General features: G+C 38.3%; 1 protein-coding gene across 2 annotated transcripts in view; it reads right to left on the bottom strand.

Moving 5' to 3' along the window:
- Nucleotides 1-3737: 3737 nt before the first annotated feature.
- The window catches only part of LOC145781130 (uncharacterized), a 66192-nt gene continuing 42658 nt past the window's right edge, over nt 3738-27271 (bottom strand). For both annotated transcript variants that reach the window (XM_082592892.1, XM_082592893.1), the window contains 28 exons: nt 21338-21517; nt 20842-21041; nt 20205-20287; nt 19720-19931; nt 19268-19369; nt 18738-18830; nt 18299-18457; nt 17794-17845; nt 17315-17370; nt 17077-17216; nt 16540-16650; nt 15646-15795; nt 15053-15140; nt 13928-13990; nt 13281-13608; nt 12402-12455; nt 12077-12138; nt 11707-11886; nt 11357-11572; nt 10898-11083; nt 10391-10594; nt 9551-9692; nt 7456-7516; nt 6902-7022; nt 6611-6702; nt 5954-6083; nt 5187-5278; nt 3738-4469 (listed from right to left, as the gene is read on the bottom strand). In XM_082592892.1, coding sequence (XP_082449018.1) covers nt 4358-4469; nt 5187-5278; nt 5954-6083; nt 6611-6702; nt 6902-7022; nt 7456-7516; nt 9551-9692; nt 10391-10594; nt 10898-11083; nt 11357-11572; nt 11707-11886; nt 12077-12138; nt 12402-12455; nt 13281-13608; nt 13928-13990; nt 15053-15140; nt 15646-15795; nt 16540-16650; nt 17077-17216; nt 17315-17370; nt 17794-17845; nt 18299-18457; nt 18738-18830; nt 19268-19369; nt 19720-19931; nt 20205-20287; nt 20842-21041; nt 21338-21517 — 3669 coding nt within the window. In that variant the 3' untranslated portion in view covers nt 3738-4357. The remainder of the gene's footprint in view (nt 4470-5186; nt 5279-5953; nt 6084-6610; nt 6703-6901; nt 7023-7455; nt 7517-9550; nt 9693-10390; nt 10595-10897; nt 11084-11356; nt 11573-11706; nt 11887-12076; nt 12139-12401; nt 12456-13280; nt 13609-13927; nt 13991-15052; nt 15141-15645; nt 15796-16539; nt 16651-17076; nt 17217-17314; nt 17371-17793; nt 17846-18298; nt 18458-18737; nt 18831-19267; nt 19370-19719; nt 19932-20204; nt 20288-20841; nt 21042-21337; nt 21518-27271) is intronic.

Genomic DNA, 27271 nt, shown 5'->3' on the forward strand with positions numbered 1-27271 from the left:
AGATGTCGTCAAACCAACAACAATGCTTGTACGACCATAAACGACTCGGTTACATGTCTTGTAATGCAAACTGATTTTGCTAGATGTTCAAAGTAAATTAATTACAGTACTTGCTACTATTGACATAATGATGTGCATGGAGGTGTTGAATAGTGATGGTGATGTTTGTAGCCAGAGTCTGTTTCTAACACATTTCACCTTCGAAAGACATTTCAAGCTTGAAACAATAAACAAGCTTATTTGTGTAATTTTCAGCATAAACTGAACTTTTTTTGGTAAATAAAAAAAAATCTGGTAAAAAAAAGATTCGACTCCTCTGCAGAGGTATACAGAAGTTGGAGTATGATCTGGAGTAGGACTTGAGCGGGAGTCAGAAATTCTTAGCAAAAACAAGAGCCGAAGATTGATTTTTTTGCTAATTTAGGATACTAATATTTACGCTGTACTTGGCCCAGTTGCTGTTTTTGTGTACTTGTATGGTTTTCTTTTCGAAGCAGTAATTTTTTCATTTAAAATATGTTTTTTTTTCATGACAGAGAACATATAATGGTTATAGTATCATATAAAACACCTGGATTGTGGTTTGCGTTTGGAGCTAATATCCCCAAAATATTTAAAGCAAAAGTTTAGTGGAATTACAGACTTCCGATTCCTGTTGGACTTCAGAAAACCTGACCCCGTACACTTCTGCTCCTCGGCCCTGATGTTGATTTGCTTGCTGCTATACAGTAACAACTTGACAAAGCCACAAACCAAGGTATGCGTTAATCTTCACGTGTGCACATCACGACAGTGCAACTGGCAGCTGAAGTAATCTTTGCCTTTTTGTCATTTCAGCCTACACGGTATATTGTTTTGATAATAATGCAAACACTCTTTTTAAAATGCGTCAACCAACCAATTTTAAAACACGTTACCGATGTGGGTTGGCCACTTGTAATACCAGCTTGACCGAATGTTTGAACGTAAAACTACAAGGTTATTGTCACGTTTACAACCGCTTGCTACTTTTTGACATCTGGATTTCGGTTTTTTGTTGTGGTTCAAAGCAGATATGCAAAAAAATCCAATTATGCAAAAAGTCTTAGGGTATAGTTGTTGATTGTTATCAATTGCAAATAAAGATGTTGTTTCGAATGGGAGGCTAAGTTTGCTGTGCTTTTTTTTTAGTAGCCCGGTCACGCAACGCTGTTTTAAAATGTGCTTCCCCTTTATTTTGTGTTTGTGCATAAGGGGGAAAACAATTTTGCAAAATAACTAAAAAGTGTTATCGCTGCATTCCTCGAAAGATAATATTCTTGCGGGTACATATCATGTTACACTCAAAACAAACTGTTACATGCAATAACATTCCAAGCGGTAACAATGTTGTAGTCTAATTGCTATTTTTGAATCTGACAGCTTCAATCTGTGTGATGGCCTTTGAGTCACATATGGACAGTGTTTGCTGTCAACACATTCTTACAAGTGGTCTGCAGGAGAAACTTGCGAGGTGTGAAAAATGTACAAATCTAATGTTTGTAAAAATTCCTTCGAAGCATGCTGCAATCGATACTGTAGTTGTCAAAAATGTCTTGCTAATTTTAGATATAATTTTTAGAAAAGGAAACCGAAAAACCATTCGTGTGTTGTCGTCTAGTTAAGAATTCTTTAACAGAATATCTGAATTTTCATCTCTGCACATTAACAACTTGGATGCTCAGTTATATCTGTTAGGCCTAATAGGTCACTAGGCCTACACAGCAGGGTTGACATTGGTTACGTTTGGACCTGGAACGATTTCAGGGGCCGTTAATCTTTAGAAGAAGGCCGAGAGCTTGAAGAAACTAACTCGTATTAATTTGTTAAAAATAGTGCGTATTACTTAAGTGTCTTTATTTGTGGCCCGAAGTTCCCATTGGCAGGCTACTGGGCCCAAATTATCCTCTTAGCAAGCCTGGGCCTACAACAAACTAAAAAAAGCATTCTTCGCGAATTTGTAGTTTGTTTATAACACCACATTCCTTTCACAGGCACGAGCAACGTAGCTTCACAGAAGACGAAAAAAGTAACGAAATTTTGTGTCTTCCACTTGGCTCAAGAGTAGCGACTCACAGCGGACAGAAGTGTTTCGTAACAAGTCGCCGCAGTATCATTTAAAATAATATCCAATGTGTGGGCTGCTGTTACATAAGAGGAATCATAAACAAATACCACACGACTTTGAGTCAAAAACCACAGTTGTACTTTTGTCATTTTGATGAAACACACGCCGCACTGACAGCTTCATTATCATGCGAACATAAAGTTGTTATTTATAGGTGGAGTGCAACACCAACAGTGAGAAAATCAACCCAAAACGTAGAATGATTTACAGGTAGGTCCTACAAGGGACGCAATACCTTTTCGGCTATTTTACGTAACTCAATAGCCTAATAGAAACAAACGGTATTTTTGTTGACTACGTTACTAAGTAAACGGTTGTGCAACTTCATCGTTGGGCTGGCGTTGAATATCTAATTGTTTGCTAACACAAAAGAAAACAATGGGGAGTTTCTACAAATGACGTATTTTTTGACGTATGGGCGTTAATTTAGTGTTCCCCAATGTGATGACATGGTTAAGCAATTAAGCATGCCTCACCACCTCTGAAATACTGACAAAAATGTAATAGGATTGTGGTAAGCCCTTTTAGCAAAGGCCCCACCCATTATTACAAGTAAACAAACGAGCATACCATGTTCTGATTATGTCCGAGCTTGAAAAACCTTTTCATTTTGGGACTAATTTTGATGCTTCAATACGTCGTAACGACGCAGCCTCAAATGTTGATCTAGGCCTCCTGCGCGTTCTCTGTCAGCCAATCATCATCTTTTTCCATTCCGAAGACAAAACAATGCTTGGGTGGGAAACTGACCTTTTCCATCATGTTAGGAAAGTAGCAATGTTCAAAACACAAAGGCATTAGTGTTGACACGGAGGTAGTTTTGGACCTGGGGTGGTTAGACCCGCAACCTTTTCAAAGGGCTTGGTAGGTAAATTGAAAAACCCCTGCGTATTCTTTGGGTAAAGTACGTTTTTTTTCTTCTGGAAAGTGACACAATTTAGAGGCCGAAGATTTCATTGGTACTCGGCCCAAATTATCCTCTCGACGGCTCTGCGCAATAATCACGTTTTTGCTGGCATCCAGTAACGTTTTGTTACGTTTACACATGGTAGAGGCAAACACTCGAACTCGGAAGTGTACAGATGTCTGCATGAGCTACGAATGATCTAACATCAACAATGTGATGTTGCATCATCATAAGCACTTTCTTGGGTGGGTTATTTCAATAGGGCTTCGCCGACTTAACTATCTTGTGCATGTAGCTCAGACTGCGTACCACATAATCTACCAATGTTCTGTATATCGACTTCAGGATAGATACGTGGACCACTGGACCTAACAACGCTCGATGAACACACAATCCATTGGCTGCTGTGCCTTAACGTGACCCGCGGTAGCCTCAAACGCAAGAAGCACTACCTTGCTGTTAGTTCGCGTACAAGTTGGCAGCTTGACTTTGTGCGTCAAGGTTGGTATTTACTGTGCTCGGTGTGGCCTTCTATGTGTTCAAAATTTCACAAAGCATAGGCTACAAACGAAAAATCTCACTACAATGATGATAGAAGTTGCAAGAAAAAGCAAATATCTAATATCAAGCTGTAAAGAACCCGAGCCCAAATGAAACAGCCTAAGTGAAAACAAACTCGTCCAGTCCTTTTCTAAAATTTTATTACGGCTAAACCAGGAAGCAGTAGAATAAGCAACAGATTCACTTTTATACGAAGAAAGAATCTTCAGCTTCATGCCGCGTTTCTTCAGACTACAATCAAAATGAGACAATACGCTTTTCGTGCTGGAAGTGCCAATGATGCTTCACTTCATAAACACCAATACTTTTTCTACAAAATAACCACAAGTAGGGTGGGCTTTCACATTAGGATTACACAGCGAAATTCTGCTACAATGTTTGGAATACACACAGGCACCAGAGGTGTGACGTGGGGTTTTGTGCCAAGAAAGTTTTGCCTGGAAATATTGTGGAAGAAAAGATAAAGCCCAGTTTATACATCTAGCTGGCCATTGTTAGTTACACTCGTGACAGACACAATAGATTCACATCGATGACACACCAGTGCAATGGTGTAAAAATTACTCAAAAATGACAATTTTGTGACATAAAACACTAGTGTAATGTGAACCAAAATTTTCAGCACCGTATTGGTGGTGAAAGTGATAAAATGTAAAACGAATTTTCTATTAATCGATGGTTATTTCACTTCAAGGCCCGGTTTTGCTTCTTCTACAAGATTGCTTCGATAACGAAGAGATGTTTCATCGTCTTGATGACAACGCAGGGAATTCTGACGTGTCGATTGCGTAATCTCGGCAATTGGGACACGTCCGATTTCGCTCTAGCCATTTCGTCAAGCACTCGCCATGAAACCTGGAAAAAAATTAGTTTAATCGATAAAAACTTCAAGTCGAACCAACCAAATCAACTTCAACCGTCCCAACTAGAAAAATCCTTGATTTAACACCTGCAGACATTGTCGGGTTTGTGAAGGACACAAAGCAAAAAATACCTACGATGCATACTGCACCAATATAAAACATATTTTTATTACGATTATTTTGCCACCAGGGCTCTTCATTTTTTCGTTTTAATCCGCACGTTAGATCAAAGTTTACCCCAAAACACATTCCTTGTAATCAATTTTTCGAAAGACTTTCAGTATAAGTTATCTGTATTCTATAATCACGTTTTATAAAATTTATTTCCGATTGTTATCGTATCAAATATTGTAGTAATCTGAAAGCCCGAGCCAGGAATCTGACATAATCCGACGTTCATGAATAGAAAAAGGTCGCAATTTTCGCATCAACAAAATTTAGAAGATAAAAACAGCGCCAGAAACAGTCGACATTTTTCAAAAGAATTTTCAATTCTCTTTATAAAGTTACCCAGTAACTGAATCAGCCTTTTTACACTGATGCAACGTTTACACCTACAGTCGTTGAACCAATGAAAAAGAAATGGTTTACTATTTGGGTATGAATAACTAGTACTGGACGTATACTTCTATTAAGTACCAGTGACTTGTGCATCTGAGCTTCCAGTGCTGAGTGTAGGGCTAAGAAAGGCCAAAACATGCAAACTTACACGTGGCCACATTGCAACCTTTGAACTGCCATTGAGTTGAGCGGATCGTGGCAGATGACACACGGCTCCCCGTCGCCAGCTTGTACGGGGTTCTGTTGGGGGGAATGAAAGAGATAAAAAGACGCAGGTACCTCAATAACAATGCATTACGACGAAATATAAATTTAAAATAAACACTAGTTAAAAAAGGCACGACAACTCTTGAAGATTAGAAAATCAGTCAGAAGTAAAAGAAGGTTAATGTAGAAAACTAGTTATCTTTCTTTTAGTCTAAAAATGTACACACGCTCGATGGTGAGACGAATATCACGACACCTCTGGTGTGAACTCAACAAAAAGATATTACAATTTCTAACGTAGCAGCTATTGCTTACTGCTGAACGCCCTCGCTCCACACAATTTTCAACAGAGAGCATTGAAAAGTGCAAGACCCCAACCCACCGCAGCTTTTGCTTGGCCATTTCTATTTATCGACCATAACGAAGCAGTGGAGTTCATGGTGGATGCAGTGGCATAGGCAGAAGGTCCTTCTGGGAGATTATTCTACGAGAGACATTCAAGCTGGAGTCGGTATTTTACAAAAGGCCGCATCTCAGAAGACTCATTTTGGATAATTTTAGAGCAAGCCATTTCAGCATCAACAGCTTCATTTAATTTTTAAATTTATAAAATATTCAAGAAATTGTGTTTTTGTCGTGAAGTAAAACGCACTTGACTGGAAAAAGGCAACAGAATCACATTCTACTTATTTCCACACCAACACTCACCGATAAACGTCCACCATTTTTATTCTTTACCACAGCAGAAGCTTGCTTGACAATGTCGTCAAACGATAAGCCAGTCAGCGAGTTGTTGTTATTCTCCCTCACCTCTCGAATACACAAGGCCAGGTCAGGTCTGAACAAAAAAAGATGACACTAAACTAGCAAAAATTTATCCCCTTTTACATTGATTATCGATTTCATACAAGGATAGACATGTAAACATTGAACGAGATCACAAAGTCTGAGGATTGTGTTGCCAGGATAATGATGTCATCACAATGTTCCCACAATTGATACGTCACGCCATTCACAAAATGAATCGATTCATGTTGTAGTAAACAAACGATAAACTTTTAATGCCAGCTCATGAAAAGTGAATTGTGATTTAAATGTTTAAAAGAACAGATCTTCAAAGAGGGCACTACCCTGAACAGTAGACAGCCAAGTTAAGCAAACATAAAAAAATCGCGTTTTTAATTTTGCAGCATGAATCTGTTGATGCGTTAAGAATCAACAGCTGAAAAAAATAATAGCAAATCTAGAATATTTTTGTAAACACCATATTCCACTGTTGCGTTATATCTAGTGAAATCCAAGACAGGTTGGACAATGGACATTGGACAAACAGCTGTTGAATAGAAAACTTCCAGGTGAACAAACCTAGACAAGGTTGGAAACAAAGCACGCATCTGCACCATGATCTTTTCGAAACTTCCTTTCGGTTGAGAGGAAGGTGTCTCAATTGAGGGAGTCTAAAAGAAGAACAAAACGCTTCAAAAACCCCTCAATAATAAACAAATGCTCTACCAGGCCTAAAATAGATATTTTTTACCACTGCAGAAAGACCAAGAGTAGCTTTAGTAGCAAAGTCGAAAGAGTAGCTTTTAGACGTATCAAAACACCCTTAAAAATAAAGAAACGCTTTACCACGATTGACAACGTTATTTTTACCACTGCGGCAAGACCAAAAGTCGCTTTATTAGCAGATCCACCCTGTTTTCCGGTTCCTATCGGGGGCTGGGGAACACGGGGAGCCGAGACCGAAGGTACGGGATCCTTGTAACTTATGACGCTGAAACAAAGGAATTTACATTACAAGAAAGTCGATGACGGTTGGTTGTTAGTTGTAACCAGCAAACAAAACTTGTCTTTTTTACATTGATTTAACGTTTGCAGACGTTACATCAATGTAAAAAGGACGAGATTTGATAACTAGGTTAATCAATGTACAATCTGAGTTTTACATGTTGTTTCAATATTCCAAGTCATCTAAACAAACATGTGGCCTAATGTGCGCCAAATTAACGGGAAAAGAAGACGACATAAAGCGAAACAGACAAAAGTTTATGAAATGAGAAAATATCGAAGTAACACTCGTCTGGTTCAGGTTTGGGGAAAAGTTGAAAATTGACAGGCGCTCTCACGTCCTAAGTTAGACGTCGATCGACCGTTTTCCGACGTTATACAAACCAAAAATTTAATTTCGTAATTGGGCAACTACTTACGGCGGGGAAGGAGACGGGCTGGTATTGCTAGGGAATGAGTTGAGTGGAACCACCTGGCCACCTGTGGAAAAAAAAACTTTTGCCATTCACAGGAAATAGATTGAAAGTGATTCAGAAGTTTGTGTCTAGATTTTAAAACAGGGGTTCTTAACCTTTTTTCCCTTATTACCCATTTCTGTCCAGATCAAAGTCCCATTACCCAAAATTTAATTTTATCTATTTTGACATATTAAAAATATAAAACAGCGTTATTCAACAAAAACAACGTTTAATGCAAACAAGGACATCAATAGTGTCAGTGAGACATTTGCTCTTGTTTTATGTGTAGCCTACAATCGGTGCAATATTTGGTGCGATTTTGAATAATTATTGCACAACGCAAATCTGACTCCAGATCTAACAGCTTGTCTGCTAGACATGCCACCCTGTTCTGAAACATTGTATTTGAAATATCCGTCTTCAATCCTTGTTTATGTTGCATCTCAAGAAATTCAGTAACCTCTGGTAAGAAACACACAAGCCGAATCAACATGTTTCTATTTGAGAGCCAGCGTGCAGAAGTATGAAACAACAGAAAATCATACTCCACTTGCTTATCTTGACATAATTTTCACAAGAGTCGTGTATTAAGGCCACTCGCTTTTATATAGTTCATAACTTTAATAACACAATCAAGTGCTTGCGTGGCTGTGACATAGTTCTTGAACAATCGGAAACTTCACTCTGTCAATCTCGGTGACCGAGCCTGCGTCAGTGGTTCAAAGCCTCGACTAGTATGCGAAACTGCAAGGAGCTCTGCAAGAAGCTTTCCCAGTCAGAGGATAAAGATTCAATCAATCAATAGTGTTGTTGCGAAGATACCGAACAAACACCATCAGTTGAGAAAGATTTGCAACATCAACAGACTCATCAAGCTGTATTCCAAACACAGGAGAAGCTTTGATATTTGTGATGAGTTGTGATTTGTTTGTTACATCTATAATTCTAAATATTCTGGTTCAGCTGATTACCCACCTGCTATCCTGAAATTACCCACATGTGGGTAATTACCCATAGGTTAAGAACCACTGTTTTAAAACAACAAATTTCGCAGCAATAAAACAAAGCTTAATTGAAATGACTTTTCAAACCACCGGTTTTCAAGTTCCATCAAAAAGAGAAACTCCATTTCAAGAGTACGCAAAGCTGAATAAAAAACACCTTTTCCAAAACAGCAAGTATATTTTCAAAGTAGTATATTACTAGATTGTCAATGTAGGAGAGTTTTTTTCTTAAGTACTACGTCATCCTCTCACACGCTTTTCGACCGCATCTTGCGCAAACGAATGAAATCGATGACTTATTGTTGTTGCTAAAATCAATCTCCAAATATAACAATACTGGCCTCTTAGTTAACTCTCAAGTTTAGGCAAACTTTAAGTCATTGCTGAAGAATGCGCGAGGCTGCATTTGAAGACATATAAGGACTGAAAATGGATGTTTCAGGCGCGATTTTCTTAGTCACGGTAATGAGCCAGGAACTAGACATTCGGGTTGACTAGGTTTGCGGCCCATAGCTCATTTTATTGCGAACCATAATCACAAACCAACATTTGGAGACAGATTTCAGTTTTAACAGGCGAATCGCGTTTATTTTCCTCTCTACTTGCGTGTAAAATGACACGTTTATAATGTGATGGTAAACACCTTGTTTTGCTATGCCAACAACGGATTACGTCTATTTAAACAGCTCAGTGTTACTTCTCTCGGCTCACGGTCATGATTAATGATGAGATATTGACACTTCACTTCGGTTTAACTCCCGAATCGTTGCATGTAACTCGCTTAATGACTTGTAAACACTTTTTGATTGCCACAATGCCTTAACGGTACGTGAAAAGATGAAAAGCCACTTTTGCGAAGACTAACTGGTTAAACTCATTGTTTTGGAGTAAAGTTCAATTCATTGAATCATAAACACAATGACACAGCAGCAATCAACCCAGGTAGCAAATCAGGCCTTTTCTAGATTGATTCTACAGACGTTGAATCCATGTAAAAAAAGTCCTGATTTGCAGGCTGGGAAAGGGGCAGCTAATTTGTAACGGCAGCTCACCGACATTCCGAATCTGCAACGCGTTCATTGTAGCCTGCTGGAAACTGGGTCCAGGAGATGGCGGGGATGGGATGGGGATGGAGGTGAGATCACTTAATCGTTGACCTCTTCTTATCATCTCCGCATTGTGGGCGAATTGTTTCTGAAAAGTTTGAGAGCATGATACAACTTTATGTTGACAACTTACCAGATAAACATGCCAGAAATTTTTTTTTCGAACTTTGTAAATAAAGTTATATTTGAAAGCCAGATTGCACTGTCACCCAGCTAGCAAACATATATCTTTACATTCCATTCAACGTCCGCAAACGTTGAATTTATGTCAAAATATATAGATTTGATGGTTGGGCGGTCATTCCAAAGGAAAGCACCGGAAGTTTGTGGAAAGTTTGACAGAAAATAAACGACGAAACGATAGCGGCTTCGTAAGTTCACGTCACATACCGACAGGTGCGCTTATGACGTCACATCATCTACACCCCCGACATCAAATCAATCATTTTTTACATTGATTCAACGCTGGTTTGCTGTCTGGAGTACGCGGGCATTGTTTATCAATTGTCGCCGTTTTCGAGTGTCCATGATTAATGTCAAGTCTGAGAGCAGGTCGTGTTTTAAACAATAATAATCGACAAACAAACTTGGCAAGTCAAAAGTTTGCCACGCAAACGAATGGATACGCGCTGCCCACAAATAGATCAGCAAATATAGAGAACGAGACATAAACAAACGGAAGACAAGATGGCGTACGAGAAAGTTTTGTTTTTGTCTTGGTTGAATCATAACGGTCCAAAATTTGTTATTGTTTGAAGTGAAACGTTCTTTCAACGTTTTCTTTACCTTTGTTTGGTCAATATATTTGGTGCAGGTGTCAGCATTCTTCTTCCACTGCAGGTGGCCGCTGAGAATGTCTCTCTGCACAGTCGGATTGCTGCCATGCTGCCGCGCTAGGTTGTGAAAATCTTCGGCTTGCCTTTCGCATTCCTGCTGGACTTTGCGTAACGATTTCAGGCCAAAACTTTCTTCAACTTCCAATGCTTTTAGCTGAACACAAAGTGCGAGTTGTGAAAATGTCTAGCAGCTGATGAAGCATGACAGATAGTCGTAAGTTCAGCCCTACACAAAATCAAAAAGTCTGGTAACTTTGTCATCAAATTATACCTCATTAACTCAAGCATCCTGAAACCATCCAACGTTAATTTCGAGCGAATGTATTTTGTGGAGCTTTTCAAAATTTTCAAGAAAATTAATCACACATGCTAAAATAAACTTCAACATTTTCCTAACTTAGAAGTAAAAAAAATAAACAATCTACTTTGCGAAACTAGAAACAGACAGTGCTCGCACCTCTGCATCAACGCATCTTTTATTGGCTTGCTGCAAAGAGAGATTAAGAGCTTCCCTCTCGCGTTTTCCAGACAGCTTTTCCTCCAGCCATTTGCTCCTCTGCTCTTGGAGGACGGAGGATAAGCGATCCAGATCGGATTCTTTTTCGTTTATCTGATCTTTCAGTTCAATCTCCCTCTCTTCAGCCTGTGCAAAAGAGGGCTAGGAAAACGCAGCTTGTTTTTATCCAAAAGCGTAATGCCAAAAGTAAAAAAATTGTCAAAATCAGAAAACTTTCGATAAATGAAGAAGAGAAACTAGCACTAGTCCTAAACATCGGCTGTGGTAAGGACATAAAGAAATTACACTTGCTGAATTTAAAGCCAAACGTCCAATTCATAAAGCAAAAAATAACGTCTGGAGACGTAGCAGTGATGTGTAAAAAGGATTTATCAGCAGGGAAAGTTTTTTAAAACTCACTTCTTTCAGTTGTGCTTTCACAGCTTTAACGTTATCATGCAAGGTCAGGCGATCTTTTGAGATTTTCTTAATTTCGGCTTCAGAATGGTTTTGCGTTTGAGCAGCTTCATGTTGCACAACTTGCAGGGTTTCCAGCAGTTGAGCAATCTCCTGATTTTTTAACATGACCTCGTTTCTCGAAGTGGAGCACAACAGAGTGAATTTATTACTGATATCCTAAAAAATAGAATCGTGTTATTCCAACCATGATACTTCAAGACGACAAACCTTGTTAAAATCACAAGGTTGTTATTTCTTTTTTGTTGAAATTACACAACAAATTTTATTTCCTACACACAACATAAACCCACTTCGAGTCTTTTCTCCATCAATTTCTTCTCGTTGCTTAGTTTTGTTATTTCATCTTGTTGTGATTGGTCAGTAAGATCTGTTTGCGTTTCGGAAGAGACCATTGCTACGTTCTTCACTTCCTCCTCACTTAACTCTTCCTCGGATTTGCTCTTGCTACTCGACAAAGTTGATCCAACAATCTAAGTTGAAGAGGAGGATGAAAACTGAGAGTTTACTAGTTCTTCACAACAAAAGAAGTTTTGTATGGTGCAGTTCATGAACTAAAGTTTTTTTTCGTTCACGCAACGTATGATTACCCCAGACAACAAAATCCGTCATTTTTACATTGATTCAACGTCTGTAGCTTCGTTATTATGACGAAATACTTACATCAGCAGGACCAGAGTTTCCATCTCCAAAATCGCCAAAAGTATGCATTCCATCTTGAACAACTGGGCGAATTAATATGTGCATTAAGCAAAACAATTTACTCTTTTATTAATTTCTATTAACAAGTCCTAAATCATTCATTGACACTGTTTGGATATCAATTTTTTAAGATGCGGATACCAATGAATATGTTGATGTGTGCTATGAGATTGACTGCATGAAATAAAAACGTTATTCGCAGTCAAGCTAACGCAAAAAGACGAAATTAATTCAACAAAAACGCATGATTTCATCACATTATTTCCTGATAGCGCGTGAAACCTACCTGGAATTGAAAGTTCACTTTCGCTATCGGTAAAACTATCCAAATCTTTCATACCTGGAAGACAAGATGCTTGGTGTTACATTATGGTACACAGTTAATCACATGCTTGTTTGTACCAAGCAGAAAGAATTTTGTGCGAGTTGTATCATGTAAAATGAGTCGTTGAGTTACTGGGTTAGATGGATTCGGCAGCACTAGCGAGAGTCTTGGTATGACGCTTGAATAGATGTCGATTAGACAGCTTTCAAGGCACGCGGCTGTGTCTGTGGCAAGGCACTTAATGACATGCTTTAACAGTGAACACAAAGCATTTCCTAGCGTTTTCGTTCGGTTGATATCAATCTTCAACTACAAGACGTAAGCGCGGATGCGACAAACCTGGGAACTGCCTTACCAGTTCCGGTATTTAGTGGGGCTTGCGAAAACATTTTTTTAATTTCTTTTTTCTCTACTGAGCAGAAGATTTGGATTTACAACAAAGCAAAACCTTTTCGTAACATTTTTGTTTCAAACATTCTTACATCTTACTATCTACATTCTAAAACCTTGCTGAAGATAGAAATTTGTGGAGGCTCACTGCGCTTGAGGCTGTCTTCAAGTATGGGACAAAACGCGTATCACTGGTATCACCAATCAAGAGGAAAAGCTTCGCAATAGACAAAACGTGGCAGGCTTTACATGTTATCGTTGCGGCCGCGGCTGCCAGTCAGGACATTGAACTTTTCAGTCATAGGAGGACTTGCAAATGAAGTGATTTTTAAACTACTATCTTCCTTCCGAAGTAATGCCATCTATACACTATCAACACCGAAGATTTTATTCGTCAGCAGCATATTTTATAAGTTTTATTATCAAAAAATTTGCAAAGAAAGAACTTACTCGCATTTGGGCGTCCATTGTCTAAATATCGATCCATTTCCGAGCACAAATTATCGGAAACTATTGTATCGCCTTCACCCTGATGAGATTTCTTAACTGGATATTTAATTTTAGTAGTTTTCGCGTCTGATTTGCTGCTAGACGACGATGAACTGTTTGAGACGTTACTGGACAGCTTCAGCACTTGTGGAAAGATCTTGGGTCCACTGCTGGGCACAGAAGCTGAGTTACTTCCAGTTATGTTGGCTACGTCATTCAAGGGAATGTCCCCGAGGTCATACAGGTCACGTGCAAAATCAGAAAGCGAACTTGGGTTATCGAAGTCGGTCTGGAAACGTGCATGAAGAAAAGAGCAACTTTGTCAAAGAAAACGAGTGCAGATTATACAAGGAATCATCAATTAATTACTCTTTGCAGACATCTGGCGACAAATATTTGCATACCTTACTCGCTACTAAATGAAATAACTGCACCATTATGCAAAGATTGTAATCTTAACTAAATCCAGCTGGACGTTGATTTCTTTTCATTGAAAAAAAGAATCGGCTATATTTTATTTGAGGGTTCTAGTGCGATTAAAAATGAGGCTAGTTGTTATGTACAATAATCACAAATAGACAAAAGTACATGTCACGATGATGACTTACATCAAGTGTGTCCAACATAGAAGCACGGGACAATGATTGTTGAGAAAATTCTAGAGCAGATTGCTGCCGAAAAACAAAAAAATTCATTCATGAACGTGATTAAACGAGCCACCACAATAAACGACCTACAGGAACACAGCAATACGTTTCAGGTAACTTCCAATTTCAACTAAGAAACTAGAAGAAACATTAAAAACTGTTGAAAAACGACATAAATACTTGATTAATGTTGCTTGATATTGATTCAACAACAACGCGTGACATTGTACAAATGAGGAAGTGTTAAAGGGGTACTAAAGGAAAAACCTGATTTGGCGATTTTCCACGTTCTTTGTGTTTAACTTGCTACCATAAAACGATTTTCAATAAAATTTTGCCCCATTGCGGTCTGACCATCATTGCGCGCGAGCTTTTGTCAGAGCTTTCAAAACCAGAATGGGCCTGAGCAGCGAAGCGTGCGACTGTACAGTCTACGTAACAAAAGACGAGCAATCAGCTGATCACGCAACAGTTGTTACTGCCGGCGATTTAACTGTAGGCTATGTATGTATGTACATCAAAACATCAGATTTCAACGTCAAAACATCAGACAGTTTGCTCAAAACCTCAAATCTGATGTTAAAACATCAGATGTTGTAACGTGGTTTTTGTTATTGCTGTCTTTTGTGACGTATTCTCGAGCTGTGTTTGCACTTTTTGGTCATTTTGAAAAAAAATGAAAATAAATGAAACATTGGACTTTGGGCCTTGCCAGCGCTATTGAAAACAAATTTTTTCAGTAACTTTTTTTTAAATGTATTCTTGAATGTTCAGTTTACGCATTTTAATGCTTAAATCCCGTTTAAAAATTTCATTTAGTAGGCCTTTAAGAATGTCGGAAAGGGGGTATTTTTTGGTTAGGACAATATAAGAAAGCAGCATTGATAGATTGGGCGCATGCTTCGGTTTTGTCGAAAATTGCATGAAAGGTAGGAAAAAAGATGAAAATGTAAGATGTTGAAAAGACGATGAACTATTGTGAGATACAAAGGAAAACAAAAGATTGGGATGTGCAGAAGAAAAACAGGGGACCTGCAGTGGGGGAACAACTAACTAATGACTGATACAAACTTAAATAACCTTCACCTGTATTTCAAAGTTGTACGCTTGAACCAATTCCACGAGTTTATCAGACTGGACCGTTAGCCCAATGTACGGATGCACCACCAGAAACCTATGAATAAAAATATGAAATGCAGATCGCGTATCGTCTTGTCAAAACCTCGCAACGAAAATTGCAGAGACGGCAATTGATTTATGTATAAAAAGTAGTAACTACTCGAAACAAAAAAGTGTTCTAATCATGTCAGACAAATCTTTTCTACAAGACAGATTTTTGAGTGTTTGACGACATGTGACAGCAAGCTAGATTAGGGTAGCGTCGTCAAATACCATCAGACCATGCACCCCATTTGTTGCCTTGTAAAACGAACGCTCACCTATCACATGATGAGCAATTGACAATAATCAAAAGTAGGTGGAAAAACCAGGACTGTGGAATCGGGAGAAAAATATACGACTCCTCGGCTTATAACTGGCCGACGCCGATTCCGGACAGGCCAAAATCCCTCCGACTCCACAGCCCTTGGGAAAACAACTCCCCTTTTCAGAAAACAAAATAATTTGAATTAACTCAAATGGAAATTGAGATTTCACTACAAGAAAATCTTGACTCTCACCGGTCATCATTTTTACAAAGAAAAGCAACAATTCCATTGCTGCTGACAAGGATAGTCTTCATTTCATCGCTAAGCATCAGGTATTGCTCGAGCAAGAACCCATTGTCTACTTTCACTGGACCGTTTTGTATAAAAAAATCTTCGAAGTATCTGTTGAGAAAAAGTTTGAAAGAAACTTAAATTATCATGAAACTTAATTATCAGTATCAGTGTGAGGGAGGGCTCTCCGGGGGAAGAAGGTTACTAGGATCTTGTCAGAGTGGGTATAAAAATCACATCAAGTAATGAAGAAAATCTGAATAAAAAGGTAAAGAGCCCAAAACGTAGATACTAAACTCATGTTCCACAAACGTTTCAAAAACGGCCTCGTTTGCTGACATGCATTTTGTCTCTACATTTTGAGTTTATTTCTTGATGAAAATGTACTACATTTTGTTGGAAAGCTGAGGACAGCGGCGAGGGGGTTGTTGGGAGCTTACGGAAGGTAAGTGACTGAGAAGGGATAATCTGAGAAAATACAAACATTTTATTTTTATTATTCTTTTAACCTTATAGGCTTATGCCCTTGAAATGCTACGTTCATCGCAACAAAGCATTACTGAAATATTTTTATTTGAAAGTGCTGGATTAAATTATATTCTATCACTAAATTCTGCCAACTTCAAAGCTGTTTTTTTCATGTTATTCAAGTATTTTCTTTTTTTTTTGTGTTCGACAATATAGCCTTGCATTGTCGTCTAACTTAGGATAGCGATACACTATGGGATTGTCAAATTCCTTCTAACAAGTTCAAGCATGCTTTGATCGATCAACAAACAAAAACAACTGCTAATGTGGAATGACGTCAATAATAATCCGGCACATACTTATCAAATCTAATAACAATAGTCTTACTCGTATAAGTAAGATATTCGAACAATGTCTTCATCGGATAATTCGTTTTCAAAGTATCGGATTTCCTCCCGCATACTTTCCGGTACCCGAAAGGGGGAGTCAGCCATTTGACTGTTGATCAATACACAGCAGCGCATTAGCGTTGAATAACTGTACATAGATACCTTTGTTCGCTAATGATAAATTGGTACCCTTGAGTACATCATTGAAACGTTCACATACGTAATGTCATGAACACCAAGTTAACATAAACATTATTTCACCATAAAGAGTAAAAGCTTTAACCAACTAAACATAACATGCAAAATATAAAAAAGCACTAATTAAAGTCTGCCTATCACAAGCACCTAACACAAGATAACTGAATAGCTGAAACAGTCCACAAACATCTAGCTGCACCTTCATCAGAAGCAACAGTTTTATAGAATAAAGAAGCAATGATTGAAGGCCACGCCGGCTAATTAACTCGAAGCAGTACGCGTCATCAACCTGAAGCAACGGAAGGAATTCTGCAACAAAAAATTTGACTACACGTACTTTGCAATCACTCTTTCCATGTCAGCGGCGGTTATTCCACTTTCATAACCTTTCAGAAACTCTTGCAGAGTGACGTTGCTATTGGTGTGCTTCTTTTTTGTTTTGTTTTTATTTTTCGTCTTCGGAGCGTGATGAACTTGCTGAAAATGACCGAAAGCAAAATGTGAGTGTAAAGTGCATGTGCAACTCCCCAACCGAACGGTATTAAAAAAATCTGAATCGGTGTTTCTCCACTTACTTCGTTGTCACTCCGTTTTATCACGGTCGCATTTGCTATGTCGTTTTCGGTGAAATCTAAAAGTGCAAAATATCTTTCAAGCAGTGGAAGAAAATTAAAAGCCACAACAATATTCTACAAAGTATTTCACATGAGGTTTTGCTTACTTTCAGTACAAACTGTTTAGATTCAAAATTTTACTTAAAAATTTACAACAAAAACCAAACAATCATTCTCAATTGACGGTGTGACTTTCTTGCAGCGAATAACCATTTTTGGTGCAAGACAAACAAATGAAAGTGAAACAAAGCAACAAGAAGCGTGATACTCTTTTCAGCCAGCCGAGGCGGGAAGCGAACCGGCATCAGGGAGACAGAGGTTTCCTGGAAATTACCTACACCATTTGTGCGCTGACCACCAGGCTACCCAGATGCTCAGAGCAATCTAATGCACGTTTCTTCCATCAATTAAAACTGACGTCACACGTTACAAGCACTAACGTTTAACAACTTTTGTAGTTTCTTTCTTGTTTTTTTCTTCATCTGCTTTGTCCTAAAAAATAAAAATGCAATCAAATCTCAAACAAACTTAAAATCTACTTTTACGGGTAAATATGAGAACAAAATTATAAAACTTTTTCCCCTCAAGATAAGCTAATCAATGGCGTTAACAAAAAAAATAATTGGCATAAGTTTCAGCTGATCGTACAATTCACACGAATAACATATAAATGCACCTTGGGGTTTCGGGGTCCAAAAATCTCGTATGTGGTAAGTTTATTCATAAGCAAAAACATGAAAACACAAACAAAACCTGAAGAGGACAAATGCAAACTGTATATTCCAGTTGACAAAAGTTGCCTTTTATGCACAGTTTCCATGCCGGACGACATTGCAACCACGCGAAAGATAACTTTCACAGGCTACCCAGACAGCAATTCAGCCGTCTGCAGACGTTGAATCCATGCTTTAAACGACTGATGTGCTGTCTGTTAAGATATTCTACCGCTTCTGATTCTCGGAGCCGGTTCTGTAACTTTTTATCCTTCGCTTCCTGAAGTTTCTTTTGACGTCGTTTCAAATTCCGCTCGCTTTTTGACATGCGCGGGACAGAGGCTTTTGTCGATGTTTCCTTCTTCTTTGAAGGTTGCTTTTCCGATTTGATCTAAACGTGTTGAAGAAATAGGTAAATAGGTATCGATCTAAAGTAACTCCAGGAAAACCTATGACGGATGGCATCGATTTCGATTTGGTAGTGACTGTTTCCAAACTGATTACAGTATCGGTTAGATGAGCCCTTGCTTCAAAGTTGTTAAAAAAATACAGCAGGCCGGCTCATGCAATTGGTGCAACAGAAATTGAGATGCTAGCAAAGTACAAAGGTTTTTTCATAAAGAAATAGAATTTTCACGAAAAGTTTCACAGGTTTTTATGTAAAATCTCACATCTTTCTTTGTAGCTTGGGCTTGATCGATCATTACAATTCTTGATATAGTCCCGTTGCATCCATCTGTGAAGCATTGCAAGTCCAAGACTTCCTGGAAAATAAACCGAAGTCACTCGCACATCTATCTGGATAAAAAAGCGTGTACTACTGCCTATCCACAGCAAAAAGCATCATTTTTACATTGATTCGACGTGCAAAAATGAGGGACTTTGCTGTGTCGTGAGAAATATTGCAGCGGTTGGGAGATGTTGCATGAATTGCCGCCTCATAAGCATGAAGAAGAAATACTGCAGTAAATGGTTAGACTAACGATCAAAAAGTGTGATGGTATTATAATATATAATTCTATATGATAAATATATATATTACACATTTTTTATCACAAAGAAATGAACTATTCATGCGATCAGAAATCACATGACCCTTCATAGAATCATTAGCATAAGTACGAATTAGGTTACGCTTGATTGCTTGATGGTACTTTAAGTGCGACGGCAGTTTTGAATATGACATAAGCCTGTGGCTCACCTTGTCGCCGGATTTGGCAAATGTGGCATGCTTGAACCTCGCCCAGCATTTATAATGAAAAGAGAAAGAGCAATCCCACGAGCAAGAAATTTTCATGTAACCCTGAAAAGTAGATCCGAAGACATTTAACCTTGACACAAATAGAAATAGACTTTTTGTCGTAAATATTTGCCATTGCTTGCAACCCTCTTAACACAACACAGGAAATACTCCTACTGGACAACGTAAGCTGTTGCAGTTGCAACTGGTATGAATAAAGCGTTAAAATGCAATAAGTGGTCAAATACCAAAGCACTCTTTTACCTCTGATATGTCATTTGTACACACTGTTTGCATCAAAACAAATTCGACACAGGAACCATACAGCACATCAACAATGTTTTACACTGATTTAACGTCTGCATACATTAAATCAGTGTAAAAAATGGTTGATTTGCTGTCTAGGGAGCTACCTCAAAGTTAAGATCAGTCTGGTAAATTTCTTTTCTGTGAATCTCCTTGTCACAAATTGAATAAACTCGTGTCTGAAATTTATCGTCACATTCGCATTTGTCGTAAAAGCAAACTGCGTCAGGTTTGAACAGAATTGAGGCCATGCGCAAAAGGTTTTGCATGGCGTTCAACAGGGTTCCTTTTTCGGACTCTGGTATGACGTCAGTAACTCCTAAAACGATATGAAACCAAAATTTAAAAGTTATACAACAAGTTAACCAACAAAACCACACCCGTTTGCAATAGATAGCATGAAAAATCTTTGCTTCAAAGGTTTAAAGATTAAAACCAAATCGTAGATAGGTGAATAGCAAGGTAGATTGCAAATCCAGTAAGAAAACTGGTAGTCGGACTAAAGCTGTGCCGATTAAGTTTCATTCACTGAATGACGTTACGTCTTGAGTTGAGTAGATCAAAAATGTCCAAGCTACGCAACTGAACGAACCTGGGTAGGTTAAACGTTTGACCTTTTGTCTTTCCTCAAGCAATTTTATCCCGGCCGCAAGCGATACTGTTGCAAGTGCATTGCTGAAAAAAAAAGTCAGAAAACATCAACCCAGCCCGTCACCTTTGAGTCGTCAAGTAGTTTACACGTTTCCAGTTATCATCAACTGCCGCGTACTCAATCGGAGGTGACGACTCAATACACTGATGAAATATAAAAAGGAGATCTGGAGCAAAGTCATAAAAACAGTAGCTACCGTACTAGACTACAATAAGTAGATCTCTTGTATGAGAAAAATCTGTGTACCACACATCGTGCAATTCTCTACTTACATTGAGGATGAAACTAGGAAAGCTTCCATTTGTTTACAACTGCTATGTCTACACATACCTTGTTTGTTTGCCGCCAAGACCTCAAACCAAAATAACAGGCACACTTGTTCTATATTCAGTGCCGTTTGTATTTTGTATATCTTACAATTGACATACTTTTTATTTATCATTAACATTACTTTTATACTTTTCTGAGTTGGTGTTAGGATGGGTAAGATTCAAGATAGAACCTACTTGGTGAAATAAGATAATTTGACCACACAACAAACTCTTGAGAGAAATAAGCAAAAAAATTAGCGACAAACTTTTTCAATAAGCGTTGGGCAAAACCGATCGAATAGAATAGCATCGGATGAAGAACTTCCTCATTTTTCTTTTTTCCTGTTACAAGTGTAGCGAAGAAATCCAAAGAACGCGAAACTTCGATTGGAGTGTTGACGTTCATTGATGCACAGCCCCTCGCATAGATTAGGACAAATTGGTCGTATTTCGAAATTTTAAAGCCCTGAAAAGAAATTAGGTTTAGCCGTAGTCACAACCATGGCCTGTAAAAAACACCAATAAACCTTCGAAAATCGTTCTCTGTCGTGCAAGTTGATTATTATTATTAGAAAGTGGTTTACTCTTTCGGCGTTTGGACTTATAACAAGCCTGGATTTTGTTCGAAGTTAAAACATATATGTATCGCATGCTTGAACTTATTGCTTCTTTTGGAGGTTTGGCTTAATCCCTAGAACAAAGATACTCGGTGCAATGGAGGCGCTAGCAAACGATATCTCTTCAAAATAACAACAGCCTTACTGGTTTTAATTTCAGCTCCTCTAAAAACGCCATCGCCACGTCATATTCTCCAGCCGCGTTGGAATACTCCTTAGCGAGATAAGCATTTGATGCAGAAGCTAAATGACGAGAGTACTTTTCTGGAAGAGACAGGTCTTTCACTGAAATCTCGTTTTTGGGCTTCTCGTCATTTTTTTTATTCTGCAAATGAAAAGCAAGTTGTTTCGAAAAGTTGCTTCCGTAAAGAGGAGCTTCTAACATTAGAAACAGACAAATTCTGTTGCCTGGCTAGTGCCGACCAATGAAAGTTTAAGCGATTTCGATACAAGCAATCAGTTAAAAATGATAAAGTTATTTAGAGCAATAATCTAAAAAAACGCAAAAAGCAGAAGCAATATTGACAACCGAAAGAAATAAAAAAGGACTCTGTGGATAAGTTGTCAGCAAAATCATGCTTAAAATTGCGTTTTATGCGTTGCTCCACAGCGCTTTACAAAGCAGACAGTGCCAGTGCAGCCGTTTAGACAAGCAACCGAGTATATTATTACCCGAATCCATTCTATAGCTGAGAATAAGATTTAGTACTACTTTTTAAAAGTCTGTGGTATGTCCCAACAAGGCACCGAACCCATGTCTACCGAGTCAGAGACCGGTGCACTAACCACAAACTCATTTAGCAATGAAACAAATCTTACGCCACCACTTTACCAAACCAAAAGCAACGCTGCTCTGACAACCAATTAAAGCATACAGCTTTTACAACTAACAAGTGTATTTCGTACAAAATAAAGCGGCCTCAAGTTGTATTTACAGTAGATTGATACAATAGATCAAAGTAACAAAAATAACGAGTCTTTCTTGTGCCTGTTGTTTCTAATTTACTAATCCGCCAAGTGGCGATAAAGAGACTATTTTTACACAGTGAGGATGACACACAAAATCGTGGAGCGCTCCATATTTCTTAAAAATATACTATATGCGGTACATACAGTCAAAGTCCATGAAATGTATAATTGTTATACAATAATGGCAGCTGACTTGACTAGTCACAAAGCTGTCTGTTGTCCGACTGAACCATTCATAGCATGAAGAATGTGAGACTGAATTCAAGTTAACTTCGGAGTTACTCATAACTTAAATGGTAAAAGAAATGTTGGCAATAATTAATATATGTGAATATAAATGTCAGTGAAGCAATAAATCGGCCTGTTTATTGTTGCTTTTACTTTCACCAGATGAATGTTGCAACTAGTGCTAGAAACGATAATTATCCTGATGAAATTGAACACCTAAGCTTTTCAGTATCCGTAAATGTTTTACTCCAGTTCAAAATAATATCTGTGGTATTTCGATGCAATATGAAGCTATGAAAGCAACACGTCAACTGAAAAAAAATGTTCTTTTTACGTTTACGTCTGCAAACGTTGCATCAACATACGAGAAATATGACGAATTTGCGTGCTGTGATGGCAGGAATCAGCAAATGACTAATTCATCAAAAGTAATGCTGATTGATTGTCACATAGCAACTGGCAAAGATTAATACAAAACCAACAACGTTTAAACACAAGATAATCTTATTAGAAATACAATCTCTCCATTTAATTAACTAGAGAACAAATCTAACAACTTGACTGGCTTTGGTCATGGAATATTCAAACTTCTTTCTGACATATTTCTTGGATAAATGTCATCGAAAGAAAAAAAATACTCAATCTCAAAGGAATACTTTTGACTGTGCCCATGTTTCATGTTCATTAAATTCTTTGTTGTGTTGGTCAGTCACCGACAATGCCTGAGAGACCTCACAATACTCAGGTATTCGGATGTCTCAGCAAAACGTCTAATGGGGTAGAAGCAAAGATTAACTCCTTTTTTCCTATCCACTTGATCTTGACCTACCTTCATCATCACGCGTAGAAGTGGATTTGATAATAAAAAAGTTGTGTTCATACTACACTAGTGTTGCTACACTTACTGGCAAAAGCAGCAGTCGAGTGCTGTGTAACATGAATTAGTGGTGCGATACTAATGAGCTCAGACTCATGGGCGAAACATGTGTCTATCGCTGCCAAGTTTGGTACACTCCGCTGCCGAGAAACATTTGTTGACTGGGTACTTGGGTAGTCTTAATAAGTAGCGTGGGGGCTGGAGGCTACACCGGTATGGCTAGCAGTGTTGCCTTGAGATTCAAAAAATGTGAGCGACATGAAGCATTGCAGAGGCATAACCTCATCAAACCAACACTGTAGAGCAGGGGTCGGCAACCTTTCTTCAGTCGCGGGCCAAAACAAAACTGCGCAGATGTCAACGGGCCGTACAAGTTTTCCATTTGCACTTCCGTTTTCTTTACTTTTCATAATATTGTTAAAATTGGCGTTCTTATCAGAGTATCTCCATATTTAGCTACTATAGGCTTATATAGATTAATATAAAGAAAAATAGTAACAATTGGTAACGAAACACACCAAGTACTTTATTTATTGACAGCACAACATTAATGTGATATTTGATGTTGTTTCCTGCTAGAAAGTTTCTGAAGGTCAGGTGATAGGTTGGATGAGGCAAGAATCATAACATCTTGCAAGTGGTCATCAGTAAGTTGTGTTCTCAACTTGCCGTTAAATATACGGTTAATTGACTATTACTAACGCAACTCATGTAGCCTGCAACTAGCATGCAGTAAATAGGCTAATATAACCGGACTTCAAGGTGAAACTGCCAAGTACCTTGATGCTACCTTCTGCAAGCTTAAGCTAAATTTAGCCCCAAACCTAGTTTACTATAACAAAGCGACCCGTGATCGATAGGTCGCGGGTACAAAGGCGCTTTGTGATAATTTCCTATGCTTGGTGGATTCTAACAAGTAGCAAATTCTTCAAAGACAAGAATCACTTGTTGAAAAAAACGGAAAAATGGAACTGGGAGTAAATTATAACTCTAAAAAATAAAGTAATTTAAAAGTCTGGACCGGCTGTCACTAAAAAGGCCAATTCCTGCTTCCTAAGCTACACATATTTCTAAATTATCAACCTTCAAACAAACTAATTCTTAAAACTTCAAACCTATCAAACTATCTGTCAGGCCTGCAACGTCGCTCTCTCTAAAATGCAGTACGCCAGTGTTACCAGATTTTTTTTAAAAAAAGAGCCCAAAAATGCGCCAAAGCAACTTAAAAGTAGCCCAATTTGCCGTCGCGACGTCGACGGTTGAGCAACGAAGGCGCAGGCTTTCTAGGGGGGTTTTCGGGCATGCCCCCAAGAGTCATGGACAAAGCAACATCTTTGTCCATCATGCTGATTGTGTAGATACAAAATACATACATTAATACAACATACAATAAGTACAATGTTCAATATTGAATCAAGCATTGTTCAATAGAAAAAAACTTCGCTTTTTGAATAGGTACAATGTTCAATATTGAATCATGCATTGTTCAATAGAAAAAAACTTAGACGAGCCAATGCTATACAGACTTCATACAAATTCCTATTTTCAAATTCAAGATACAAATGGTTCCATAGTAGATGCTAATGCATAGCATAAGCCCGTCAACTCAGATGAACTACCAAGAACCAACACCCAACAAAATTCTATCATCAACTGCTGAAGCTTCATATTCATATATAGAGCTGTCATGCTTCCGCATTGATGACCGGGGATCAAACAGCATTTTTCCAATTGTTGCAGCAAAGTTCTGATCCTCACAATCGCTGACAAAAGTTGAAGTCCGATACGATTTCGCAGTTTGGTTTTGATTGCAGAAACTCTCGAAAAGGCTCGCTCAACTACCGTAATGCATTGCTGATTGGTATAGGCTACATTGTTAGTGCCAATTGAGCAACTTCTCTAAATTTATACTCCCCTGCAGCATTTCTAAACTCGTACACCTTGGTACAAAAAATACAAGAATCTATCATTGTTTTTTAATCATACAAGAAAGACCAGTTTACATTCAGTAAGTTTCTCCACTGACATTCAATTTTTCCCACTTTAATTTATAGCTTAGACACCAATAAAAGCTTCAAAAATTATGGTACGGTTGGTCACAGCGGTAAACCATAATCTCTTCGTGGGAAAATTGTAACATAAGATTCCCAAATCCGTTCGTCTGCATGTAATGACCGAAAAATAAACACTCTTTTGAAACGTCTATTCAAAAGTGTATTCCTGTAAAATTAGCCCGCGGCTATCGAAAATGGGACGCAACACCGTACGCCTCTAAAACTGTCACTACAGAACAGATTACTTGGATAAAAGACGGAAATTTTTGTCCAGCTAGCAAGCACCAAGCAAACAGTTAAACTTGCGACTGACTTCCAACAAACAATTTTACGAATGACTAGAATAATTTGCGATATCTCAAATGCACGTAGACAGTAACTGTGACGCAATAATGAAAGACAATTATGAAGTCATTCAAACAGGTGTTCAAGCGGCTAATGCAATATTTCATCAGGTCTTACGACCGATGGTGCAATATTTGGACATTTTCTAGCAATTTCCATGACGTAAGATGCCAGCTAGGTTAAGTAGACCATAACGGTTTTTATATGACGTTTGATTTGGTGAAAATTGTCGGGAACAACGGTACTAAACCAAGATCATAACTACCCTATAATTTCCGATATTCGATACAAGTGCAATTTCGCTTTCGCCACTCGCCAGTCAGTCCTTCCATTCTCCCGGATGAAAATGAATACAGCATTGCTGTAACAACAGTCAAAGCTGCTAATGGTCAGCAGTAAAATCAATCCTCATGCCGAATCAAAAAAATAACGTCATTTTTTCCGTAATAAACCGAAACTTTACCAACATTTTCAAAGGCTGGTCGGATTCTACCAATTATTCAGTTCTGCCAACTCAAAATTCACTGTCAAACCACTTAAAATTCTACCAAATTTAAGCGCCGTCTCGCGCCAAATCAGAGACTGAAAGTAGCCCAAAAAAGCGCAAGTCGCAAACCAACATTTTTTGGCGCCAAGCCCAACTAAAAGTAGCCCAATTGCAGATAAATCGCCCAATCTGACAACACTGCAGTACGCAGAGAAAGAATATCAAGGAAATTCAAAATGGCGACAATGCCCTAACTAAGCATTGTTGCGGCATAAGTAGTAGTACACAGGCTACGTGATTACAAGTGAGCGTTACGGATAAATATGGAAAAGTAAAAATTGCGAAAGTTTTACATAACATTTAGTAATCTTAATTCTGTTATGTAAAACCAAATGGCAGCATAAAATAATGGGATGTTCGTTTTGGCCCGCCAACTACAATTTGCAAAAATGCTGCGGGCCGGATAATTTTGCTTGGCGGGCCGGATCCGGCCCGCGGGCCGTAGGTTGCCGACCCCTGCTGTAGAGTGTAGAGTCGTCAATAATTGTGTTCAAAACGTGGCTAACAATTATTTATTGTTCATTGAGAATGCGCCTGAAATAACCGTTTCTATTCAAACAGGGTTTAAAGAACACATCATTAATTATGAGATTTATTCTCGAATTGGGTTTTGTTTATATTACTTCCAGCCACGCCTAATACCACCTTCTGGCCATTAAAATTATCGACCTTCTTATCTCAAATTGACAGAAAAGCGTTGTAACAGTTTAGTGGATAAACAAAAATCTGGATCAGAAAACACAATATTGTTCTTAAGCGGTTAGTACACAAAAAAGCATAGGCCTATACAGTCAGACATATGGATATCTCTCGCTACATCTGTTCAAAGTGGCATTAATAGACTGGAATTATGGTCAAGTTTAAATATTTAATTCTTCTCATGTCGAACTGGCTTGAAAGAAATCCAATAACGAGACATTTCGTTTTCAAATTACGGAAGAGAGTTCTGTGAGTTTGACATCTGGCCAGAATATAAAATTCAACTACTTTGGCGTGAGGCATAATAAAACCTAAAAAGACGTTTTTACATGTAAGCCTAATTCGCAAGTGAGTATGCAC

This window comes from Aplidium turbinatum, chromosome 12 (genome assembly GCF_918807975.1).
Source record: "Aplidium turbinatum chromosome 12, kaAplTurb1.1, whole genome shotgun sequence".
NCBI lineage: Eukaryota > Metazoa > Chordata > Ascidiacea > Aplousobranchia > Polyclinidae > Aplidium > Aplidium turbinatum.